The 23,580-nt window shown below is 45.7% G+C and overlaps 1 protein-coding gene across 2 annotated transcripts in view; it reads right to left on the bottom strand.

Annotated features, from left to right (window-relative positions):
• Positions 1-9,789: 9,789 nt before the first annotated feature.
• Positions 9,790-23,580, bottom strand: part of LOC140594292 (uncharacterized) — a 37,695-nt gene continuing 23,904 nt past the window's right edge. For both annotated transcript variants that reach the window (XM_072725208.1, XM_072725209.1), the window contains 3 exons: positions 21,684-21,812; positions 19,024-19,152; positions 9,790-13,214 (listed from right to left, as the gene is read on the bottom strand). In XM_072725208.1, coding sequence (XP_072581309.1) covers positions 13,165-13,214; positions 19,024-19,152; positions 21,684-21,812 — 308 coding nt within the window. In that variant the 3' untranslated portion in view covers positions 9,790-13,164. The remainder of the gene's footprint in view (positions 13,215-19,023; positions 19,153-21,683; positions 21,813-23,580) is intronic.

Genomic DNA, 23,580 nt, shown 5'->3' with positions numbered 1-23,580 from the left:
GTCGGAGCAAACGGGGGGTATTTGTCATCTCTTGTGGCTCGGTAACAATTCCATTGTAGCCGTGGACCACATATTCTTTATCCATTCATCTCTTGATGGACCCCGAGGCTCCTCCCACAGTTTGCCTACTGTGGACATTGCTGCCATAAACAGTGGGGTGTAGGTATCCCCGCATTCCACCACATCTGCACCTTTGGGGTAAATCCCCAGCAGTGCAATTGTTGGGCTGTAGGGAAGATCTATTTTTAACTCTTTGAGGAACCTCCATCCACACAGTTTTCTAGAGTGGCTGTACACATTCCCACCTACAGTGCAAGAGGGTTCCCCTTTGTCCGCATCCTCTCCAAATTTGTGGTTTCCTGTCTTGTGACTTTTCCCCATTCCCACTGGTGTGAGGTGGTATCTCATCATTTGGGTTTGGATTGGTAGTTCCCTGATGGCCAGCGATGCGGGGCATGTTCTCCTGTGCTTGTTGGCCGTGTCCATGTCTTCCTCTGTGAGATTTCTGTTTGTGTCTTTTGCCCGTTTCACGATTGGATTGTTTGTTTCTTTGCTCTTGAGTTGAATGCGTTCCTTATAGATCTTGGACACCAGCCCTTTGTCTGAGAGGTCCTTTGCAAGTATCTTCTCCTGTTCTGTAGGTTGTCTTTTACTTTTGTGGACTGTTTCTTTTCCTGTGCAGGAGCTTTCAATCTGGGTGAAGTCCCAATACTTCATTGTTGCTTTTGTTTCTCTTGCCCATGCGGATGTATCTTGTGAGACGTTGCTCTGGCCAAGTTGACAATGGGTGTTACTCGTGTTCTCCTTGAGGACTGGGATGGATTCTTGTCTCACATTTAGATCTTTCATCCATTTTGAGTTTATCTTTGTTTGTGGTGTCAGAGAATGGTCCAGTTTCCTTCTTCTGCATGTGGATGTCCAATTTCCCCAGCACCATTTATTGAAGAGACAGTCTTTTCTCCAGTGCGTAGTCTTTCCTCCTTTGTCGCATATCAGTTGACCGTAAACTTGAGGGTCCACTTCTGGTATCGCTATTCGGTTCCATTGATCTATGGGTCTGTTTTTGTGCCACTACTACACTGTCTGGATGGCCACGGCTTTGCAGTACAACCTGAAATCTGGCATTGTGATGCCCCCAGCTGTGGTCTTCGTTTTGAATAGTCAGTCCCCTGCTATTCGGGGTCTTTTCCGGTTCCACACAAATCTTAAGATGGTTTGTTCCAACTCCCTGAGGAAAGTCCATGGTATCTTGATAGGGATTGCATGACATGTGTAAATTGCCCTGGGTCGCGTGGACATTTTCACAATATTCGTTCTTCCAGCCCTCATGAGCACGGAGTATTTTTACGTCTCTTTGTGCCTTCCTCCATTTCCTTCAGGAGCGTTCTGTAGTGTTTAGGGTATAGATCCTTCACCTCTTTGGTTAGGTTTCTTCCTAGGTATCTTATGCTTTTGGGTGCAATTGTAAATGGGATTGACTCCTTAATTTTCGAGGCTCTTCTAACAGCAACCTGTCAACAGCTCTTTCTATATCCACTTATTTCCCAGGATCTACTGTGGAAACGCCAGAACGAGAACCGTGTAGACAACCTGGGGACACCCGCCCTGGAACGTGGGTGAAAATACTTAATTTAACATCCCCTGTGGCACACACAGAAGTTGGAACCGTCCGTGGCATCATTAGAAGGTGACATGAAAATTCATTCGTTAAATAGCCTCAAGAAATCTTATCCAGGGGGCACCTGAGTGTTTCTGTCAGCTAAGTTTCTGCCTCCTGGTTTTCAGCTCTGTTCGTGACCTCAGGGTCATCAGATTCACCCATATTCAGCATGAAGCCTGCTTCGTATTCTCTCTTCCCTTCCCTCTGCCCCTCTCCTCCTTACACTTGCTCTTTTGCTCTCTCCACACACACACACAAAGGAATCCTTACTCAGTTTTGCTCAGGGTGCCGTAGTAAAGACAGACCTCCTAAGCCGTATTGTTTATGTTTCATGTGTCCACATCTTAATTTAAAAGGTCAGTCATTAGTTTGTGTCCAAAATAGTGAAATCGCATTGAGAACTCTAATTTGGTCAGATTTAATGGGAAGTGTTGTAAGTTAACATTTGGACATATTTGTCCGTGTTTAATATTAGCAAATAAAACTCTTATTGTGTTTTAAGAAATAGAGCATATTCTTGACGTTAAGGTTAGGTTGATATCATAATGCAGCATATACTATAAAAACCCGTCACCCTATCGTTTGGCACAAAACGTCCACAGTTATTCTCACCAACATCAGTGTGGAACATTTATTACAAGAAAACGGCGTAGCGATATTATTATCATTGACGTCGACCACTTCTATTAAGAACTGCGCTGCATTTGGGTGTGTTTTGACATATGCATAATATTTTGTAACCCAGGACCCTGGGATCATGACACGAGCCAAAGAGAGATGCTCAACCGAAGGAACCACCCCGCTGACCACATTATTACGGCTTTTAAATTCGGGTGAAGATGACCCACAAGGTTACATCTGTTTCAGGTGTACCACCTATGATTGGCACTTACGTTCATTGAAACTGCACTCACCCCAAGCATAGATTCTTTGGGTCCCCATAGAGCACTAATACCATTCCATTGATCATATTCCCTATGCTGGACCTTTCACCCTGTGACTGCTTTGATGTACATGTGGAAGCCTGCCCTCTCCGCTCTTTTTCACAACTATGGTTATTTGTAAATGGTACACATTCGGTATTTAAATCTCTCCCATAATGGTTGATTTTGATAACGACAGATTAATGAATAAAAACAACAGAGTAATAGACTAAAAAAGAACAGATGAAGGATTGCCCAACATTGCACAAGCCCACCGTCTTTTGACGGTTGAAATCAAGTGCAAAACCATTCAAGAGACATGACAGCATATGTGGATCTACAGAGGCAGAAATGGTTTTGGAAGAGGTCAAGAAGGTAGGAACATGGGGCTGGGTTTCACAACGAGCTCTATGAGAGAAGGGAACCCATCATTGGAATCGATATGCCCATCAGTTCTCTTTTACACTGATTATTTCATGATACTTAAAGTTGCCATTGCCTTTTTTAAAGTTTTTATTTGAGAGAGACAGAGAGACAGCAGGAGAGAGCATATGCAAGGGAGAAGGGCAGAGGGAAGGGGAGAAGCACAACCCCGCTGAGCAGGGTGCCCAAAGAGGAGATGGATCCCAGACCCTGGGACCTTGGCCTGAGCTGAAGGTTTTTCCTCATCCACCAATGACGGCCTAGCAGTAGCCTCGTTACCATGCAGGCTTCCCCTGTATGGATGTAAACACTGATCTCACTAATCCCTGAGCACCACAACCAATGCACTGATACTCTGTGTCCTCCTAGATCTTGCCAAGGCTGTGGCGTCTGAGTTTGAAGAATCCTTGAAAGACTCTCCACCCACTTCTATGGGAAGCCTGCCCCATTTTACCTGTATTAGAAATGTTGCTCTCTTGGTTTTCCTCTTTTTGAAGGGAATGCACATATGGTAAGGAACAGTGTATTTTTTTGGTGTAAGTACCATCTTGGTGGGGTGTTGGGAGGGGAGGATGTAAACTGTGCAGTAGGGGACATTTGCTCAGAAGCACTTTTCCGCCTTGAATTCTGAATTTGGAATTGCTGCTTCAGTCAACCTGGGAGATCTATCTCCCAGGAAAAGCTCATGCTTTCTCCGTGGGTGCAATCTGTGCTTCCTTTGGGGGCCTTTGACTTTACGACACTTGTTCATTTGGTGTTCAGTACTCACCAGAGAATCAATGACAAAGTATACACATGAACTGACCCCCATCTTCTCCTCTTTTGTGTAACTGCAGGTCACCTCAGAAAGCAGCGAAACTGGTGTGTATTCTGGAATCATCAGTCTCTTGCTTAGGAAAAACTCTAAATAGTAAGGCAGATGGGGCAACCTTGCTGTCCTCACACCCAGACACCCTTGCTGTCCAGGCACCCAGATTCCATGTTCCTAAGGCTTGGGAGTGTGTGAGATAGGCAGCTTTCCCAGGTGAGAAAAGAGGTCCGTGTTTCTACATTCCTAGGAAGCCAATGTATTCTCTGTGCGTGGAGTGGCTGTGAGTGCAACAGGCTTGGGGGAGGTGACTTGTTGACTCTATGCAGTGTGTGAGAGAGAGACAGACCGATAGTGAGAGAGAGAGGATAGAGACAGTGACACAGAGAAATACAGAGAAAGTGAGGAGGAGAATGAGTGAGGTAGACTCCCCAGCAGATATGTCCCACCGACACCACAAGATGGACTCAGTCGACATTCTTAAAAAATAACAAAAAACAGAACCTCCTCACACAGTACATCTTAGAGTCCTCAGACCGTGGGTGGCCCAACAGTGCAGATCGGCCCATGCTTGCTAACCTAGTGCCTCCATGTTCTCTAGCCCTCCATTCGTAATGAGCAACAGTCCCAAAATTACTCTCTTATTTTCTTCTGTGCTTTTACTTATTTATTTGAGAGAAAGGGAGCAGAAGAGGTGAGAGGGGCAGAGGGAGGGTGAGAGAAACAGACCATTTGCTGAGAAGGGAGCCCCAAACTAGCCTCAATTCCAGGTCCTAGACAGCCTGACCTGAGCTGAAGGCAGACTCCTAAATGACCGAGCAACTCAGGAATCTCTACCTGAGGTATTCTTGAGCAGCATGACGAATGTACTGATGGATTCTCTGTGTCCTTCTAGTTTCATCCTTGGATTCATTCCTCATAACAAAATTCATGGAAAACATCAGTGAGGAAGAACAAATCAGTATCGTCAAGGTGAGCTTCAGTATCATTAACGGAGGAATGAATGTTGCTTTCTTGGTTTCTTTCCACACAAATTGTGATGATGAAAATCAGACAGTGGCTCTCTGAGGTGAAATACATAATCTTCCTCTTGAGAAAAGGGCTGAGTGGTTGCCCCTTGCCAACCGTTACCTTATTTCAGAGGATGTTTACCATTGGCAACACCAAAGCTGGAAATAAACAGCGAGATGGGGTACATTCCCTCAGCAGTGGTTTCTCCTGCTTGGTTGAGTGATCCTGTAGTCAGCATCTGAATGAGCTGGAGAGACACATCCTTCAGGAAAAGCAGCTTCCTCCAGGTGTCCTGTCATTTATTTGGGCACCAGTGTGTCAAACATGATGTCCCTCCCATCTGGCTTCCTTAAGTTTTTGAGAGCAGTAAAATCAGTGCAGAGTAAGAGGGAGCTGAGCCTCATGGTGTTCTCTCTTCTGTACCTGCAGGTGGCCTCAGAACTAGTGACAGCGGTACGTACCCTGAAGCAGTCTCTTCCTGTCTTTAGTCAGGAGCGCCAATCTGATTCTGGGTCCTCACTGGAATGAAAATCACAGGTGTAGTGAAATAAACAAAAACCAAAACCAGAAAACGGGTCTTCCAGGTGGAGACCCATGGACATGTTTTCACAAGCAAAGGGGTAGAATTCAGGTAAGGAGTTTGTGTCCATAGAGATAGCGGGAAGTAGAGATACGTGGACGCCAGGGCTCAGTGAGTTCAGCAACTCAAAAACTGGGATCCACTTCTGGGTTGGCAAGGTCCCTGCTCAGCATGTCTGGGGTGTGGGGCCCCACACTAAACCAGTACCTACCTAGGCTCTAGCCTGCATCAGGAAGGAAAAGTGTGAGCTTCTGAAGAGGATGAGGTGTGCCCCCTCTGCCTCATTACCAGCCCATGTGTATGGGGTCCTCTCCTCTGCTTAGAAGCAGCCCCTGCTAGGATTCCTCTAGGACCTGAGTGCAGACCTTCCTGTCTGAGTGATGCCAGGACCTCCTGTAGTGCCTGCCTCATGGATAGGAGCCCAGAGACCAACAGAAATGAAGTCAGGTCAGGCCAGCAAATTCCACTGCAGGAACCCCTAGGCCTAGGGCAGGGAGGTCACAGCTTCCTCATTTTTGGATCCTAGACCTGAGCTATCCAAGGAGGCAGCCGATAGCCAGACATGCCTGCATATGTGGAAATTCCTTACAGTCAATGAAGTTACACATTTCATCCCTCATCATACCAACCACAGTGCCAGAGCCCAGTAGAGCATGTTGAAAACACGGATCATTTCCATCATCATGAATGGCTCTCCTGGGCAGCTGCTCTGAGTCTGGCATAGTGGCTGCACATGGACCCCATCTAACCTAGCAGGTGTCCACCACCCATCACAGGTGGATCCAGGTGGATCCATGTCCACGTGAGAGCTATCATGATCTTGTGGAAATGGGGAAATGCCAGGTGAAGGGGCATCCTCTCTCTCTCTCTCAAGGAAGGTTTGCCAGTGTGGTCAATGTCTTGGTGAAGGGCTCTAACTCCCAAGAGCCCAGGGAAGGTCTGAGGATCCCAAGGAAGAGCAGGTGTCGACAGGTGTTCCAAAGTGGCCTCAGTTGGAGTAGCAGGAACACGGGGCCTCACTGTCTAATCACCTCATCCTCGTGTTTGTATCTCTAAAGATTGGGCGGTGGAAAATATTGAGGATGAAATTCCTGAAGAGGAAGAAACCTCAGGTCCGGAAGCACAATGAGGCGGGAATCAACAGGAGGGAGTCCCTGGTGCAGTTGGAGTATACCTGCTACTTTGTAGACTGAGAGTGGGCGGGATGAAATAAAGAAGATGATGTATAGGAATGCAATTGTTTTGTTTTTCATTTGTTTACTTATTTGAGAGAGGAGAATGGGAAGGGCAGAGGGAGAGGGATATTCAGACCCTGCACCGAACAGGGAGCCTGATACAGGCCTGATCCCAGGGTCCTGGGTAATGATCCAAGCTGCAGTCAGACACTTAACCTACTGAGCCACGAAGGTGCTCTTCTCTGGTCTATTCCATCATAAACAGTAGGGTATTTGGATAAAATAAGAATTCTGCCCTGGGATCGGATTGTGCAGTTGGTCATATTCTTCTTTTTATTTGATGGTCATTCTCTGCAGACCAGCTCTGACTCCCTTTGTCACTGGCAAGCATCAAAGCCCTTGTTGATGTTTGGTTGGCATCTCTTGGGAATAGAGCAGGAGACCTTTTGGTTCGGGTTATTGCCTTTGGTCTTGGATGGAGCCAATCTCTTGATACACAGCTGTGCCACGCCCATCTGAACTTGCACACAGACTGCTTCCGTGGGAGCCAGGTGCTGGTACAGCCGGGGCCCCACTCCCTCTGCACCTACAGGTCACACAGTAGCAATGCTGGGCTACCCCCAGTTCTGCCCAAAGGGTGGAAGTGCACTCTAGGGATGGGCATCCCTGAAATGGTCCCTCTCAGCACCTCCTCCCGGATCCAGCAGAAGTGAGGTGGGAGGGGTGCCGGGAGCACAGTTCCCTCCTCTCCTCCTTGCACAATCCTCAGTCCTGGGACAAGAATAAAATCTGCACTTGCCTCTGTGTGAGAAGGGATCGAGTGCAGCCAGCCAAGGCCATCGAGGCCTTCACTGGGTGCAGGGAATCTAGAGGAATCTGTGAAAGCTGCTGGGCTGGCGGCACACGCTTGCGCTCAAGGTCCTGCAGAACTAGTCTCCTGGTCTGACCAGGCCCAGGACACAGGCCCTAGGCAGGGAGGCCAGGATTTCTGCTCCTGTCTGATCTCACTGCTATAGCCACACAGTGCTGGGCCTGCTCCCCACGTCAAGGGTTGGCCCAGTCTAGGACATTCCCTCATGCCTGCCTGGAGCCCATGGCCCAGTCCTTCCAGGGATCAGGGCAGATGCTGGCTCGAGCTGGTATTGAGGAGGCCTCACCTGCTGTACAAACCCCATCAGCCCACTTTTAAACTAAGGGAAACTGGGCAACATCGTTTACCTCTAGCATCACATTCATCTCCTCTATGGGCTACGACATGTATGGGCTGTTCCAGAGATTCAGTGTGTCCCAGATTTAGGAGTCTCATGGTTTGTCTCCCTCTCTAATTTTTCCCACTCAATCCCCTCCTTTCCCTCATTATCTTGTTCCTATTTCTTATATTCCAGGAGGAGAGCACTTGATGGCATGAGCACTGGGTGTTAAACTATATGTTGGCAAACTGAATTTACCTAAACATAAATAAAAATTTTTTAAAAAGAATAAAGGTTAAGTTTGTCTCAAGTACCTAAGATCACCCCACGCACAAAGCAGTCACATTATAAGCCCAGTGGGATATCACTCTCAGGGCCACATGCAACCCCAACCCGTAGGCCCCCAGGCCCATTGCACCTACTCCAGCATTGCCTGGATTGGCTCTTTGATCAACTGATTAAGGAGGGGAGCCCCAGGCTCTGAGACTGTGGTCTCCTTGTTGCCCTCAAAAGCCATACAGAATTTGGAAGGACAGAAAAACAGGAGACCTCATTTACCCAGGAAAACACCCCTTTTGAGGTTCTTATGTTCCTGAGGTTCCAAGCATCTCCCTGTGTCATTTCACTCCATTTGGTAGAAGGTTCTTGCTCATCATTTAATGTCCAAGTTACCTACTGAGGGGAACTGGGTGGCTCATTCAGGGAAGCATCTGACTCTTGATTTCAGCTCAGCACATTCTCTCAGGAGCCTGAGATCCGGCCCCTCTTGGGATTCCTCACTGGTCATGAAACCTTCCTAGGATTCTCTGCCTCCCTCTCCCCCAGCCCATTCATATCCAAATTGGCCTTCCCTCAATCAAAAACTATATTAAAAATAATAAACATGAACTGCAATAAAATTTTTTTAATGAAAATAAATAAATATTGGCTCAATGACTGATTCTTCCAGTTGTTTACCACCTGCTTGTCTGCCGACTTTGTCTTGTTTTCACTTTCATTCACCTTTTGCCTTCATTCTTTAAAGCTATCTTTCCTGAACATAACGTCCTAGGCTCAGAGGTGTTTTCCTTCTATACTTGTGTCACCATTGCAGTGTCTTCTGACCTGTTTTCTGAGAAGTCACGGGCCTTGGAATTTGTATTCTGTTAGGTTGAATGTGTCCTTTTCCTCTGCTTTCAAGGTTTTTCTTCCTCTTTGCCAGCAGATTGGTTACAATGTGTCCGGAGGAGGGTTTTCAGAGCTTTGTAGATCTGAGTCACAGATTTGTGAAATTTTTAGCCATTTTGTCCCCATACCTTCTACACCAGCTGCTTTCCTACAGAAACTCCATGCTGTGGAACTTAGCACTTTTGATGTATCCTAGGCATGCATGTTTAAGTTCCTATCAATTTTTGTTCAGTCTTTTCGCACTCCTCTCATGATAGTACGATTTCTCTTGTTCTGTTTTTTTTTTTCTCTTGTTCTGTTTACACATCCACTGTCTGCTTTGTTTCTTCATCGGATTGCTGAGCCTATCCAGTGAATTTTCATCCTGGATAGTGCGTGTCAAGTTTTAAAATTTCCACTTGGTCTTCTGAGAGCAAGATGTCCACAGCTCTTTCTATGGTTATGAGTTTCCCAGTGTCTACAATCAAAAACCTTAGGTGAAAAATGTTTATGGATCTCTGTGGATACAAAACTGGACCAAACTACTTCACGCTTGAGGAAAAATCAAAATACAACCAGCAAAGGAGTCGATTGAAAGCAACCAGGAAATTCATTCCTTTAGTTGATTCAAGAAAACTTATTCCAGGGGCACAGGTTTGGTTCATTCAGGTATGTGACTGCCTCCTGGTTTCATCTGAGTTCATGACCTCAGGTCATCAGATTATCCTAGGTTGGACTCCATGCTTAGGATGGAGCCTGCTTAGTATTCTCTCTCCCTTTTCCTCTACTGCTCTCCCCCTTACACTTTCTCTTTTGCTCTCTTTAAAAAAAAAAAAAAAGAATCATTCTTTTACTGTGCTCAGGACACCACACTAAAGACAAAAATACAAACCTATATTATTTACATTTTATATGTGAAATTCATAATTTAAATGGTCAGTCAGTAGTTTATGTCAAAATAGTAAAACTGCTTTTACCACTCAAATTTGGTCAAATTAAAAGGTAGGGGTTGTGAAGCAAACATTTGGACACTAGTCTGTGTACAGTATTAACAACATAAAATCACTGATTATGTTTTAATAAGGAGACCTTATTATTGAGATTAGGATTAGACTGGTGTCATAAAGCAGCATATAATATAAAAATTTCCGTATCGCCCTATCCCTTGGCACATATTTTCCACAATCATACATGCCTGCATTAGTGTGGAATTTTTATCACAAAGAACAAACCAGTGTAGAGATATTATTATCATTGAAGTTGACCACATATATTAAGGACTGCTCTGTGTTATGCATCTGACTGTTTTGACAAATACATAATATTATGTATCCAAGGACCCTGGGATCATGATATGAGCCCAAAGTAGATGCCCAACTAAAGGAATGAGCCTGGTGCCCACATTACTACTGTTTTTTTTTTAATTGAAATCAAGATGGTACACAAGGTTACATTAGTCTCAGGTGTACCACATATGGATTCGATACTTGTATAGGGTAATACTGTGCTCACAAGTGTAGATACCATGTGTCCCCATAGAGCACTATTACAATTCCACTGATCATATTCCCTATGCTGTACGTTTGATCTCCGTGATCTTTTTTAATGCATAACGGGAAGCCTGTCCCTCCTACTCTGCTTCACAGCTATGGCTATTGGTAAATGGTATACTTTGAGTATTTAAACCTCTCCCGGATGGAATATTTTCACCAAACTGATTACTGGTACACCTGGGTGGCTCAGTGGTTGAGCGTCTGCCTTTGGCTCAGGTTATGGTCCCGTGGGCCTGGGATCGAGTTCTGCATCGGGTTCCCCACATGGAGCCTGATTCACCCTCTGCCTATGTCTCTGCCTCGGTATCTCTCATGAATACATAAACCTTTAAAAAAAAAAAACCTGTGAGTGAATAAATACAATAGAGCACTAGACTAAATAGAACAAAAGAGAATAACTGTCTAGCATTGAATCAAACCTACCAAGAAAAGGGGTAAAATCAGGTTGAAAAACTTACAAAAGAGAGGACAGCATATGTGGACCTACAGAGACAGAAATGATTTTGCCAGATGTCCAGAAGGTGGGAGTTTTTAGTTGGGTTTCACAACAAGCTGCATGAGTGATGGGAAGTCATCATTGGAATCGATGTGCAGATCAGTTCTATTTGTGCACTGATTATGTCAGGCTACTTGAAGTTGCCATTGACTTTTTGGGGAAGATTTTATTTATTTCAGAGAGAGAGAGAGAGTGCGAGCATAAGCAAGGGAGAAAGGCAGAGGGAAAGGGAGAAGCACATTCTGGGCTGAACAAGGCCCCAAGGAGGGGATGGATTGCAGGACACTGGGGCCTTGGCCTGAGCTGAAGGTTTTCCTCATCCACCAAGGAGGATGGACCCCAGACCCTCATATGATACTTATTAATCACTCTCTACAATAGTCTTGCCCTGTACCCATATAAACAGTGATCGCTCAGTAATTCCTGAGCACCACATCCAATGAATGCATTGACAGTTATTTTGTGTCCTCCTAAATCTTGCCAAGTGTGTGGTGCAGGAGTTTTTCCACAAAAAAGTCAGTGAATGAGTTTCCAACTTCTATGGAATGCTCACCCATTTTCCTGAATTAGAAATGGTCCTTTTTTCCTCTTTTTGGAGCGAATTCAGATATGACAAGGAACAGTGTATTTTTTAGGAGTAAGGACCATTTTTGTGGGTTTTGGAGGGGATGTTTTAAACAGTGTAGTAAGGGACCTTTCTCTCACATGCAGTTTTTCCTCAAGAATTTCGTGTGGCTCCTTCAGTAAACGAGAGATCCATCCCCCAGGAATAGCTCCTGCTTTTTCATGGGTGCAACCTGTGCTTCCTTTGGAGGCCTATCGTTTTACTACTGTTGCTCATGTGGTGTTGAATACTCACTAGGAGAACCAATGACAAAGGACACACATGACCTGACCCTCATGGTTTACTCTTTTGTGTAAGTGCAGACGTCTCAGAAACCAGCGAAAGTGGTATGTATTCTTGAACCACTCTCTTGCAGAAAAAAAAAAATCTAAATAGTACGGCAGATGCAGCAACCTGCTGTTCTCTTCTGGACAGCCACCCGATTCCATGTTCCTGAGGCTTGGGGGTGTGAGACAGGCAGCTTTCCCAGTGAGAAAACATGCCTACATTTCTACAATACTAGGAGCTGGTGTGTTCACCGTTTGGTATGGTTGTAAGTGCATGACTCTTAGGGTGGAGTGACTTGTTTAAACCTATGAGTGTGACAGAGTTGTGTGTGCATGTGTGTGACACAGAGAGAGAATTGTGAGTGAGAGAGAGAGAGAGAGAGAGAGAATGAGAGACAGCTATGGACACAGAAATACAGAGAAAGGGGGAAGGAGAGAGAAAGAATAAGAGAGTTTTCCCAGGACATTGTCCCACTGACACTGCACCATGGCTTCTCTCATCATTCTCCAAAATAAAGAAAATCCTAACACACCATATTTTCCAGCCCTAACCCCGTGAGTGGCCCGACAGTGGTAGCTCAGCCCATGCTTAGTTACCAAATGCCATCATGTTCACTAGCCTTCGTTCATACTGATCAACAGTCCCCATTAGCCTTTTATTTTCTTCACGAAATTATTTATGTATTTGAGAGAGAGAGAGAGCAGAAGAGGCAAGAGGGGCAGAGGGAGAGAAAGAAACACACCCTTTGCTGAGCAGGGAGCCCCACATCAGGCTCCATTTCAGGTCCCAGACACCCTGACCTGAACCAAAGGCAGACTTAGCTGACTGAGCAACTCAGGCACCACTACCTGAATTATTCTTGAGCAGCATGACCCATGTGCTGATGGGTACTCTGTGTCCTTCTAGAAGCACTTTATGGTCCCTTCATCATGAGACTATTCCAGAACATCAGAGGAGAAGTGCAAGTTAATGCTGTCAAGGTGAGCTCAGTATCTTTGAGGAACGAATGTTGCTTTCTCGGTTGCTTTCCACACAAATTCTGATGAACATCAGACAGCGTCCATTTGAGATGAAATACATAATCTTCCTGGTGGCAAGGGTGCTGAGTGCTTGCCTCTTGGCATGCATTAGCTTATCTGAGAGGATGTTTACCACTGGCGACACCAAAGCTGCTTATAAAGACAGTGATGGGGTACTTTCCCTCATCAATGGTGTCTCCTGCTTGGCTGGGGAATGTTGTAGTCACCATCCTGAATGGACTGGAGAGACACATCCTTCAGGACAAACAACTTCCTTCAGGTATCCTTTCACTTCCTTTGGGCACCATGGTCTCTAACATGATGTTCCATCTGGTTTCCTAAAGTCATTCAGAGAAGTAAAGATCAGTTTTTACTAGGTAATAACATCTATCGAATAAAAACAATAGAAGATTTATTTTTGTTAAAGTTGAGCTATAGATTAATGTCCAAATATTAGCTTTACTCTAAGAATCATTAACCATAATCACATTTGAGTTGTAGGGTGCCAGTGGTATCAGTCACTTAATTGTACGCCCTGGGGTCAGGACCTAATCCCATGGTCGGGGTTCAGCTACATGTTGGGGTCCCTCCACATGGGGAGCCTACTCCTCCTCCTAACCCTCAGCCCGCTCACGTTTTCTCCCTCTATCCCTTTCTCTTTCTCTCCCTCAATTTAATAAATTGATTGGTTAATTATCTAATTAAATCTTGAAAAATTAACTTAACTTGATTGGAAAAAACATTTTTACTATTCTGGCCACCAAGTGATGCCTCACCTTCTAAATTAAAATATTCACACAGAACAGTAGGAATATGGCTTAGAACTTTTGACCTATGAATGGGACACAAGCAAACTAGAATAATGATTTTTTAAACTTTTTTTTACGCATAGGATATCCTGAAAATGCACTACCATAAAGAAAGACAGGACCATAATAGAGTCATGCAAAATGAAATAAATACAAAGGAAACTAATTAAATAATCAGGTAATTACAAGTTCCAGACAGACAGGGAAATGACTTTCCATTTCATTCATGAGTTGAAAACGATGCTGCTGGAATAGTAACTCCTCTCCTGCTGTCAGTGGAGCTAAACCCAAAATTGCAGAACTCACTCATAAACATACATGGAAATGGAAACGGAGCCCTTACAGGGACCACAACACACTGGTACATCATGTGCAAAGTGCTTTTTTTTTTTTTAAAGATTTATTTATTTATGATAGACCTACAGAGAGAGAGAGAGAGAGAGAGAGAGAGAGGCAGAGACACAGGAGGAGGGAGAAGCAAGCTCCATGCCTGGAGCCCAACGTGGGACTCCATCCTGATACTCCAGGATCACGCCCTGGGCCAAACGCAGGCGCCAAACAGCTGAGCCACCCAGGGACCCGCAGAAAGGGCTTTAAAACAAAAAGAAGACAACAGGGGGAAGAAGGCCAGAGAGTAGAGTCCTCAACTCACCTGATCCGCCAAGGATCCCTTCTAACAAGGTAGAAGGTGAAAGTGGATACAAAGAAAGAAAGAAGGGGGGGGGGGGCAGGGCTTCTAACAAGGCAAGACAGGAAGGGGGAAAGGGAAAGGAAGGAAGAAGCCTGGGGGCAGGTGGGGGGGGTGGGGAGCTGCAGGCCAGAGGAGATGGCTCCAGCCTGGCGGGAAAGCCTGGGCGCCCCTAGAGCCCAGCCCCGGAGAGGAGGGGTGTCGGGCTGAACCCCAGGAGGGGCGGCGGAGGCCCCAGGTTCCTGGGGTCACTAGCAGACGAGGCACGCCCGGGGCAGAGCGCCCCAGGCCCGCGGGCCCAGCTCGGGACAGCGCTGGAGCCGCAGGCGGCGGGGCCTCAGGGAGAAGCAGGGGGGCAGGCGGGGGCTCCGGGCGGGCGGGGCGCTGCACCTGCTGCCTTCGGGCGCCCGCCGCGGCCCCGGGAGCGCGGTGCAGGCAGCACAGGCCCCAGAGCCCAGGGCCCGGGGGACACGGCCGAGGTCCTGCCTCCCCCCGGGGCGGGTGGAGGCTTCACAACTGCAGAATTAAGATCTCATCAGGCTGAAGTTAAAAATCAATTAAATGAGGTGCAATCCAAATTGGGGGTCCTAATGGCAAGGCATAAGGTGCTGGAAGAAAGAATGAGCAACACAGAAGACTCCTTGATGGCAAGGAAGGAAGCTGAGGAAAACAGAGAAAAACAATGAAAGGACCACGAGGAAAGGTTAAGGGAAATACATGACAGCTTCAGAAGGAAGAATTACGTATCACTGGGGTTCCAGAGAGCACCCAGAAGGACAGAGGGCCAGAAAGCATATTTAAACAAATCCAAGCTGAGAGCTTCCCTAATTCAGGAGGGGAATAGGCACTCAGACCCAGGAGATAGAGTGGTCCTCCCCCCAAATCAATAAAAACCGTTCAACACCTCAACACTTAATAGTGAAACTTGCAAATTCTATAGAAAAAGAGAAAATCTGTAAAGTAGATAGAGGCAGCAGATTCTTAACGAATATGGGGAGAATTGTTACATTAATAGCAGACCTCTCCTCAGAGACCTGGGAGGCCAGAAAGGGCTGGCGGGATTGATTCAGGGTCCTAGATGAGAAGAACATGCAGGCAAGAAAACTCTATCCAGCAAGGCTCTCATTCAGAATAGAAGGAGAGATAAAGAGCTTCCAAGATAGGCAGAAACTGCAAGAATATGTGACCACCAAACCAGCTCTGCAAGAAATATTAAGGAGTATCATAGGAAAATTAACATGCTTCCAGAAAATTTGTTCAGGTTTAAGTGAGCAGTTGAGATAGAAATGATTTATATATGCTGTGATTTAGTCTATGGGTTTATTTGAAAATTAGTCACCATGCAGTCTGTTTTTATAGTGTATGCATAATGATTGTACTATATAGGAAGGATGACGTGGTGTTACATTATCCCTAATAGGAACAACGCTTTTAACTGTTAAAGAGTAATCTTGCTTTCCTCAGGAGGGGGGAAAAACACCCCAACTCTATACAGCTTCAGACATTCTGTACAATCCCTTAGAGGATGGGGCTTCTGCACACACTTTTGGTCAAAGAAGAGACTAAGGGCACATCTTTTGAAAACATTCTAATGAAATGACTCATAAACCCATTCCACCTATAACTGTAATTTAACTCAAATACTAATAACCAGAGCTTGGCTCAGCAGGGATTCCCTAGAGCCAGGTATAAAGCCTTGTGAAGGAAGCCGAGATATGCCACCCCAAAATATATATTTATATATGTTTTTGGGAAGAGGAATCCAGAAACAAATCTTAGTGTTAATGTCTTCCCATAAATTTACCTTTCCAGTTTGCCGCCCTTGATAGCCTAAAACTGCTTTTCTTTAGGCTATCATTTTTTCTACAAATGTATTATTGTTCTTTGCTGAAGATGCTATAAAGCTCACAGTTTTAAGCTGCTGCTTTGAGTTCCTCTTTGTTTTTTATTTCTTCGGTGTGATGTGCACTGCAAACCTTTATAAATTTTTTCTTTTGATGATATCCTCTTGGTAATGAGTCCCCCCCGAAAACCCAAGATGGGAAGATATGGAGTTTAGCCTCCCGCCACATCAGAACTCGTTCTAGTTGTATTCTCATGGAAGAACGCAGGCAAAAATGAACTCTGCTTAGTTGGCAATTAGCCTGGGGCAGGCCATCCAAAGGTTGCAGTTGCCTACATGAGATTGTGAACTTACTGCATCAGCTACACTGGTGGACTTTCTCCTAACACTGAACACTGGAATCCTCAAATTTAAACTCCAAAATATCAAAGGTCATTCTTTCGTGCAGAAAAGGATTCTGCACATCAACAACCAGGCATGTGACACTAACAATAAGACTGAAGAAAAAGAAATTACAGTCAATCCGATTTATAATTGTACCCAAAAGCATAACATACCTAGGAATAAACCTAACCAAAGACGTAAAGGATCTGGAGCCTAAAAACTAGATAACAAAAAAAAAAAAAACAAAAAAAAACTAGAGAACACATTGAAAGAAACTCAAGAAGGCACAAAGAGGCAGAAAAATATTCAGTGATCATGGGTTGGAAGAATTAATATTGTGAAAAGGTCGGTGCTACACAGGGCCATATACACATTTAATGCAATCCCTATGAAAATACCACAGACTTTCTTCAGAGAGTGGGAACAAACCATCTTTAGATTTCTCTGGAAATGGAAAAGACCCCAATTAGCCAGGGAACGATTAAAAACGAAGACCACAGCTGGGGGCAACACAAGGCCCGATTTCAGGTTGTACTACAAACCCAAGGCCGAAAAGACAGTGTGGTAGTGGCACAAAAACAGACCCATGAATCAATGGAACCGAATAGCGAATCCAGAAGTGGACCCTCAACTTTATGGTCAACTAATATTCGAGAAACCAGGAAAGACTATCCCGGGAAAAAAGAGAGTCTCCTCAAAAAATGGAGCTGGGAACATTGGACATCCACATGCAGAAGAAGGAACCTAGACCATTCTCTGACACCACACACAGGGAAAAACTCAAAAAGGATGAACGATCTAAATGTGAGACAAGAATCCATCCAAATCCGAGAGGTGAACAGAGGCAACACCGTTTTTCAACTTGGCCACAGCAACATCCCGCAAGATACGTCCGCCAAGGCAAGAGAAACAAAAGCAACGAGGAATTATTGGGACTTCAGCCAGATCGAAAGCTCCTGCGCAGCAAAAGAAACAGTCCACAAAAGTAAAAGACAACCTGCAGAACGTGAGAAGATACTTGCAAACGACCGCTCAGTCAAAGGGCTGGTGTCCAAGGTCTATAAAGAACATACTCAACTCAAGAGCAGAGAAACAAACAATCCGATCGTGAAACGGGCAAAAGACCCAAACAGAAATCTCACAGGGGAAGACAGAGACATGGCCAACAAGCACATGAGAACATGGCCCGCAAGCTGACCATCAGGGAACTACAGATCCACATCCCCATGAAATACCACCTCACACCGGCAGGAATGGGGAAAAGTCACAAGACAGGAAACAACAAATGTTGGAGAGGACGCGGACAAAGGGGAACCCTCTTGCACTGTAGGTGGGAATGTGAACTGGTGCAGCCACTCCGGAAAACTGTGTGGAGGTTCCCCAAAGAGTTAAGAACAGATCTTCCCTCCGGCCCAGCAATTGCACTGCTGGGATATACCCCAAAGCTGCAGATGCGGTGAAACGCGGGGACACCTGCACCCCGATGTTTATGGCAGCAATGTCCACAATAGCCAAACTGTGGAAGGAGCCTCGGGGTCCATCGAGAGATGAATGGATAAAGAAGATGTGGTCCACGGCTACAACGGAATATTACTCAGCCGTGAGAAACGACAAATACCCACCATTTGCTCTGACGTGGACGCACCTAGAGGGACTTATGCTGAGTGAAATGAGTCCATCGGAAAAGGACAAACTTGATATGGTCTCATTCATTTGGGGAATATAAAAACTAGTGAAAGGCACTAAAGGGAATGGGGAAGATGAAGGAAAATATCAGTGAGGGTGACAAAACAGGACACACACCGAACTCTGGGAACTGAACAAGGGGTAGTGGAAGGGGAGGTGGGCGGGCGGTTGGGGCGACCGGGTGATGGACACTGATGGGGGCACTTGGCGGGATGAGCACTGGGTGTTATGCTATATGCTGGCAAATAGAACTACAATAAAAAAATGTAAAAACAGAAAACATTTTGGTAATACTTAACACGGACTAGTATGTCCAAATGTTAGCTTCAAAACCCCTCCTATGAAATCGGACAAAATTAGAGTTCTCAATGCGATTTCACAATTTTGGCCACAAACTAATGACTGACCTTTCAAGTTAAGATGTGGACACATGAAACATAAAGAATACGGCTTAGGAGGTCTGTCTCTACGATGGCACCCCGAGCAAAACTGAATAATGATTCTGTTTTGCGTGTGTGGAGAGAGCAAAAGAGCAAGTGTAAGGAGGAGAGGGGCAGAGGGAAAGGAAGAGAGAATACGAAGCAGGCTCCATGCTGAATATGGGTGAATCTGATGACCTTGAGGTCATGACCAGAGCTGAAACCCCAGAGGCAGAGACTTAGCTGACAGAAACACCCAGGTGCCCCTAGGACAAGATTTCTTGAGGCTATTATTTAATGAATCAATTTTCATGTTACCCTCCGGCCTGTCGTCTGTTGGCTGAACTCTTCTGATACGGAGGATGGAAAACATTTTTGGCCATGCTCCAGGGCAGGTGTACCAAGGGTTTCTTCGAGATTCAGGTTCGGTTGTTATCACTCCAGCTCCTGGGAAATAAATGGACATAGAAAGAGCTGTTGACTGACAGGTTGTTGTTAGAAGAGCCTCGAAAATTAAGGAGTCAATCCCATTTACAACTGCACCCAAAAACATAAGCTACCCGGGAATAAACCTAACCAAAGAGGTAAAGGATCTGTACCCTAAACACCACAGAACGTTCCTGAAAGAAATCGAGGAAGGCATCAAGAGAAGGAAAAAGGTTCCATGCTCATGGAGAGGAAGAATTAATATTGTGAAAATGTCCATGCTACCCAGGGCAATTTATATATTTCACGCAATCCCTATCAAAATACTGGGGACTTTCTTCAGAGAGTTAGAACAAACCATCTTAAGATTCTAGTGTGGGGGATCCCTGGGTGGCGCAGCGGTTTAGTGGCTGCCTTTGGCCCAGGGCGCGATCCTGGAGATCTGGGATCGAATCCCACGTCGGGCTCCCGGTGCATGGAGCCTGCTTGTCCCTCTGCCTATGTCTCTGCCCCATTCTCTCTCTCTGTGTGACTATCATTAATAAATAAAAATAAAAAAAAATAAGATGCTAGTGTGGATACTGAAAAGACCCCAAAGAGCCAGGGGACTATTCAAAACGAAGGCCACAGCTGGGGGCATCACAAGGCCCGATTTCAGGTTGTACTACAAAGCCGTGGCTATCAAGACAGTGTGGTAGTGGCACAAAAACAGACCCATAGCTCAATGGAACCGAATAGCGAATCCAGAAGTCGACCCTCAACTTTATGGTCAACTCTATTCGAGAAAGCAGGAAAGACTATCCCTGGAAAAAGACAGTCTCTTAAATAAAGGGTGCTGGGAACACTGGACATCCACATGCAGAAGACGGAAGCTAGACCATTCTCTGACACCACACACAGGGAAAAACTCAAAAAGGATGAAAGATCTAAATGTGAGACAAGAATCCATCCAAATCCGAAAGGCGAACAGAGGCAACACCGTTTTTCAACTTGGCCACAGCAACATCTCGCAAAATACGTCTGCCAAGGCAAGAGAAACAAAAGCAATGAGGAATTATTGGGACTTCAGCCAGATCGAAAGCTCCTGCGCAGGAAAAGAAACAGTCCACAAAAGTTAAAGAAAACCTACAGAACGGGAGAAGATATTTGCAAACGACCGCTCAGACAAAGGGCTAGTGTCCAAGATCTCTAAAGAACATACTCAACTCAAGAGCAAAGAAACAAACAATCTGATCATGAAACGGGCAGAAGACCCGAACAGAAATCCCACAGGGGAAGACAGAGACACGGCCAACAAGCACATGAGAACATGGCCCGCATCACTGGCCATCAGGAAACTACAGATCCAAACCCCCATGAGATACCACTTCACACCGGCGGGAATGGGGAAAAGTCACGAGACAGGAAACAAGAAATGTTGGAGAGGACGCGGACAAAGGGGAACCCTCTTGCACTGTAGGTGGGAATGTGAACAGGTGCAGCCACTCCGGAAAACTGTGTGGAGGTTCCTCAAAGAGTTAAGAACAGATCTTCCCTCCAGCCCAGCAATGGCACTGCTGGGGATTCACCCCAAAGCTGAAGATGCGGTGAAATGCGGGGACACCTGCACCCCGAAGTTTATGGCAGCAATGTCCACAATAGCCAAACTGTGGAAGGAGCCTCGGGGTCCATCGAGAGATGAATGGATAAAGTTGATGTGGTCCACGGCTACAACGGAATATTACTCAGCCATGAGAAACGACGAATACCCACCATTTGCTCCGACGTGGATGCACCTGGAGGGACTTATGCTGATTGAAATAAGTCCATCGGAAAAGGACAAACTTGATATGGTCTCATTCATTTGGGGAATATAAAAACTAGTGAAATGCAATAAAGGGAATGGGGAAAATGAAGGAAAATATCAGTGAGGGTGACAAAACAGGAGACACACCGAACTCTGGGAAGTGAACAAGGGGTAGTGGAAGGAGAGGTGGGCGGGCGGTTGGGGCGACTGGGTGATGGGCACTGATGGGCGCACTTGGCGGGATGAGCACTGGGTGTTATGCTATATGCTGGCAATTTGAGCTCCAATAAAAAAATGTAAAAACAGAAAACATTTTGCTAATACTTAACACGGACTAGTATGTCCAAATGTTACCTCACAACCCCTCCCATGAAATCTGACCAAATTAGAGTTCTCAATGCGATTTCACAATTTTGGCCACAAACTAATGACTGACCTTTCAAGTTAAGATGTGGACACATGAAACATAAAGAATACGGCTTAGGAGGTCTGTCTCTACGATGGCACCCCGAGCAAAACTGAATAATGATTCTGTTTTGCGTGTGTGGAGAGAGCAAAAGAGCAAGTGTAAGGAGGAGAGGGGCAGAGGGAAAGGAAGAGAGAATACGAAGCAGGCTCCATGCTGAATATGGGTGAATCTGATAACCTTGAGGTCATGACCGGAGCTGAAACCCAGGAGGCAGAGACTTAGCTGACAGAAACACCCAGGTGCCCCTAGGACAAGATTTCTTGAGGCTATTATTTAATGAATCAATTTTCATGTTACCCTCCGGCCTGTCGTCTGTTGGCTGAACTCTTCTGTTTCTGCGGATTGCAAAGAGCTTTCGCCGTGCTCCTGGGCAGATGTACCCAGGTTGTCTGCTATATTCAGGTTCGGTTGTTATCACAGCAGCTCCTGGTAAATAAATGGACATAGAAAGAGCTGTTGACTGACAGGTTGTTGTTAGAAGAGCCTCGAAAATTAAGGAGTCAATCCCATTTACAACTGCACCCAAAAGCATAAGCTACCCGGGAATAAACCTAACCAAAGAGGTAAAGGATCTGTACCCTAAACACCACAGAACGTTCCTGAAAGAAATCGAGGAAGGCATCAAGAGAAGGAAAAAGGTTCCATGCTCATGGAGAGGAAGAATTAATATTGTGAAAATGTCCATGCTACCCAGGGCAATTTACACATTTCACGCAATCCCTAACAAAATACCGGGGACTTTCTTCAGAGAGTTGGAACAAACCATCTTAAGATTCTAGTGTGGAACCGGAAAAGACCCCAAAGAGCCAGGGGACTATTCAAAACGAAGGCCACAGCTGGGGGCATCACGAGGCCCGATTCCAGGTTGTACTACAAAGCCGTGGCCATCGAGACAGTGTGGTAGTAGCACAAACACAGACCCATAGATCAATGGAACCGAGTAGCGCATCCAGAAGTGGACCCTCAACTTTATGGTCAACTAATATTCGCGAAAGCTGGAAAGACTATCCCTGGATAAAGACAGTGTCTTCCATAAAGGGTGCTGGGAACACTGGACATCCACATGCAGAAGAAGGAAGCTAGACCATTCTCTGACACGACACACAGGGAAAAACTCAAAAAGCATGAACGATCTAAATGTGAGACAAGAATCCATCCAAATCCGAGAGGCGAACAGAGGCAACACCGTTTTTCAACTTGGCCACAGCAACATCTCGCAAGATACGTCCGCCAAGGCAAGAGAAACAAAAGCAACAAGGAATTATTGGGACTTCAGCCAGATCGAAAGCTCCTGCGCAGCAAACAACAGTCCACAAAAGTAAAAGACAACCTACAGAACGGGAGAAGATATTTGCAGACGACCGCTCAGTCAAAGGGCTAGTGTCCAAGATCTATAAAGAACATACTCAACTCAAGAGCAGAGAAACAAACAATCCGATCGTGAAACGGAAAAAGATCCAAACAGAAATCTCACAGGGGAAGACAGAGACACGGCCAACAAGCACATGAGAACATGCCCCACATCGCTGGCCATCAGGAAACTACAGATCCAAACCCCCAGGAGATACCACCTCACACCTGCGGGAATGGGGAAAAGTCACGAGACAGGAAACAACAAATGTTGAAGAGGACGCGGACAAGGGGGAACCCTCTTGCACTGTAGGTGGGAATGTGAACAGGTGCAGCCACTCCGGAAAACTGTGTGGAGGTTCCTCAAAGAGTTAAGAACAGATCTTTCCTCCGGGCCAGCAATGGCACTGCTGGGGTTATACCCCAAAGCTAAAGATGCGGTGAAATGCGGGGACACCTGCACCCCGATGTTTATGGCAGCAATGTCCACAATAGCCAAACTGTGGAAGGAGTCTCGGAGTCCTTCGAGAGATGAATGGATAAAGAAGATGTGGTCCACGGCTACAACGGAATATAACTCAGCCGTGAGAAACGACAAATACCCACCATTAGCTCCGACGTGGATGCACCTGGAGGGACTTATGCTGAGTGAAATGAGTCCATCGGAAAAGGACAAACTTGATATGGTCTCATTCATTTGGGGAATATAAAAACTAGTGAAGGCAATAAAGGGAAAGGGGAAAATGAAGGAAAATATCAGTGAGGGTGACAAAACAGGAGACACACCGAACTCTGGGAACTGAACAAGGGGTAGTGGAAGGGGAGGTGGGCGGGCGGTTGGGGC

Source organism: Vulpes vulpes, chromosome 10 (assembly GCF_048418805.1).
Source record: "Vulpes vulpes isolate BD-2025 chromosome 10, VulVul3, whole genome shotgun sequence".
NCBI lineage: Eukaryota > Metazoa > Chordata > Mammalia > Carnivora > Canidae > Vulpes > Vulpes vulpes.
The sequence above is the reverse complement of the archived record's forward strand: the minus strand, read 5'-3'. Positions and strand labels throughout refer to the sequence as shown.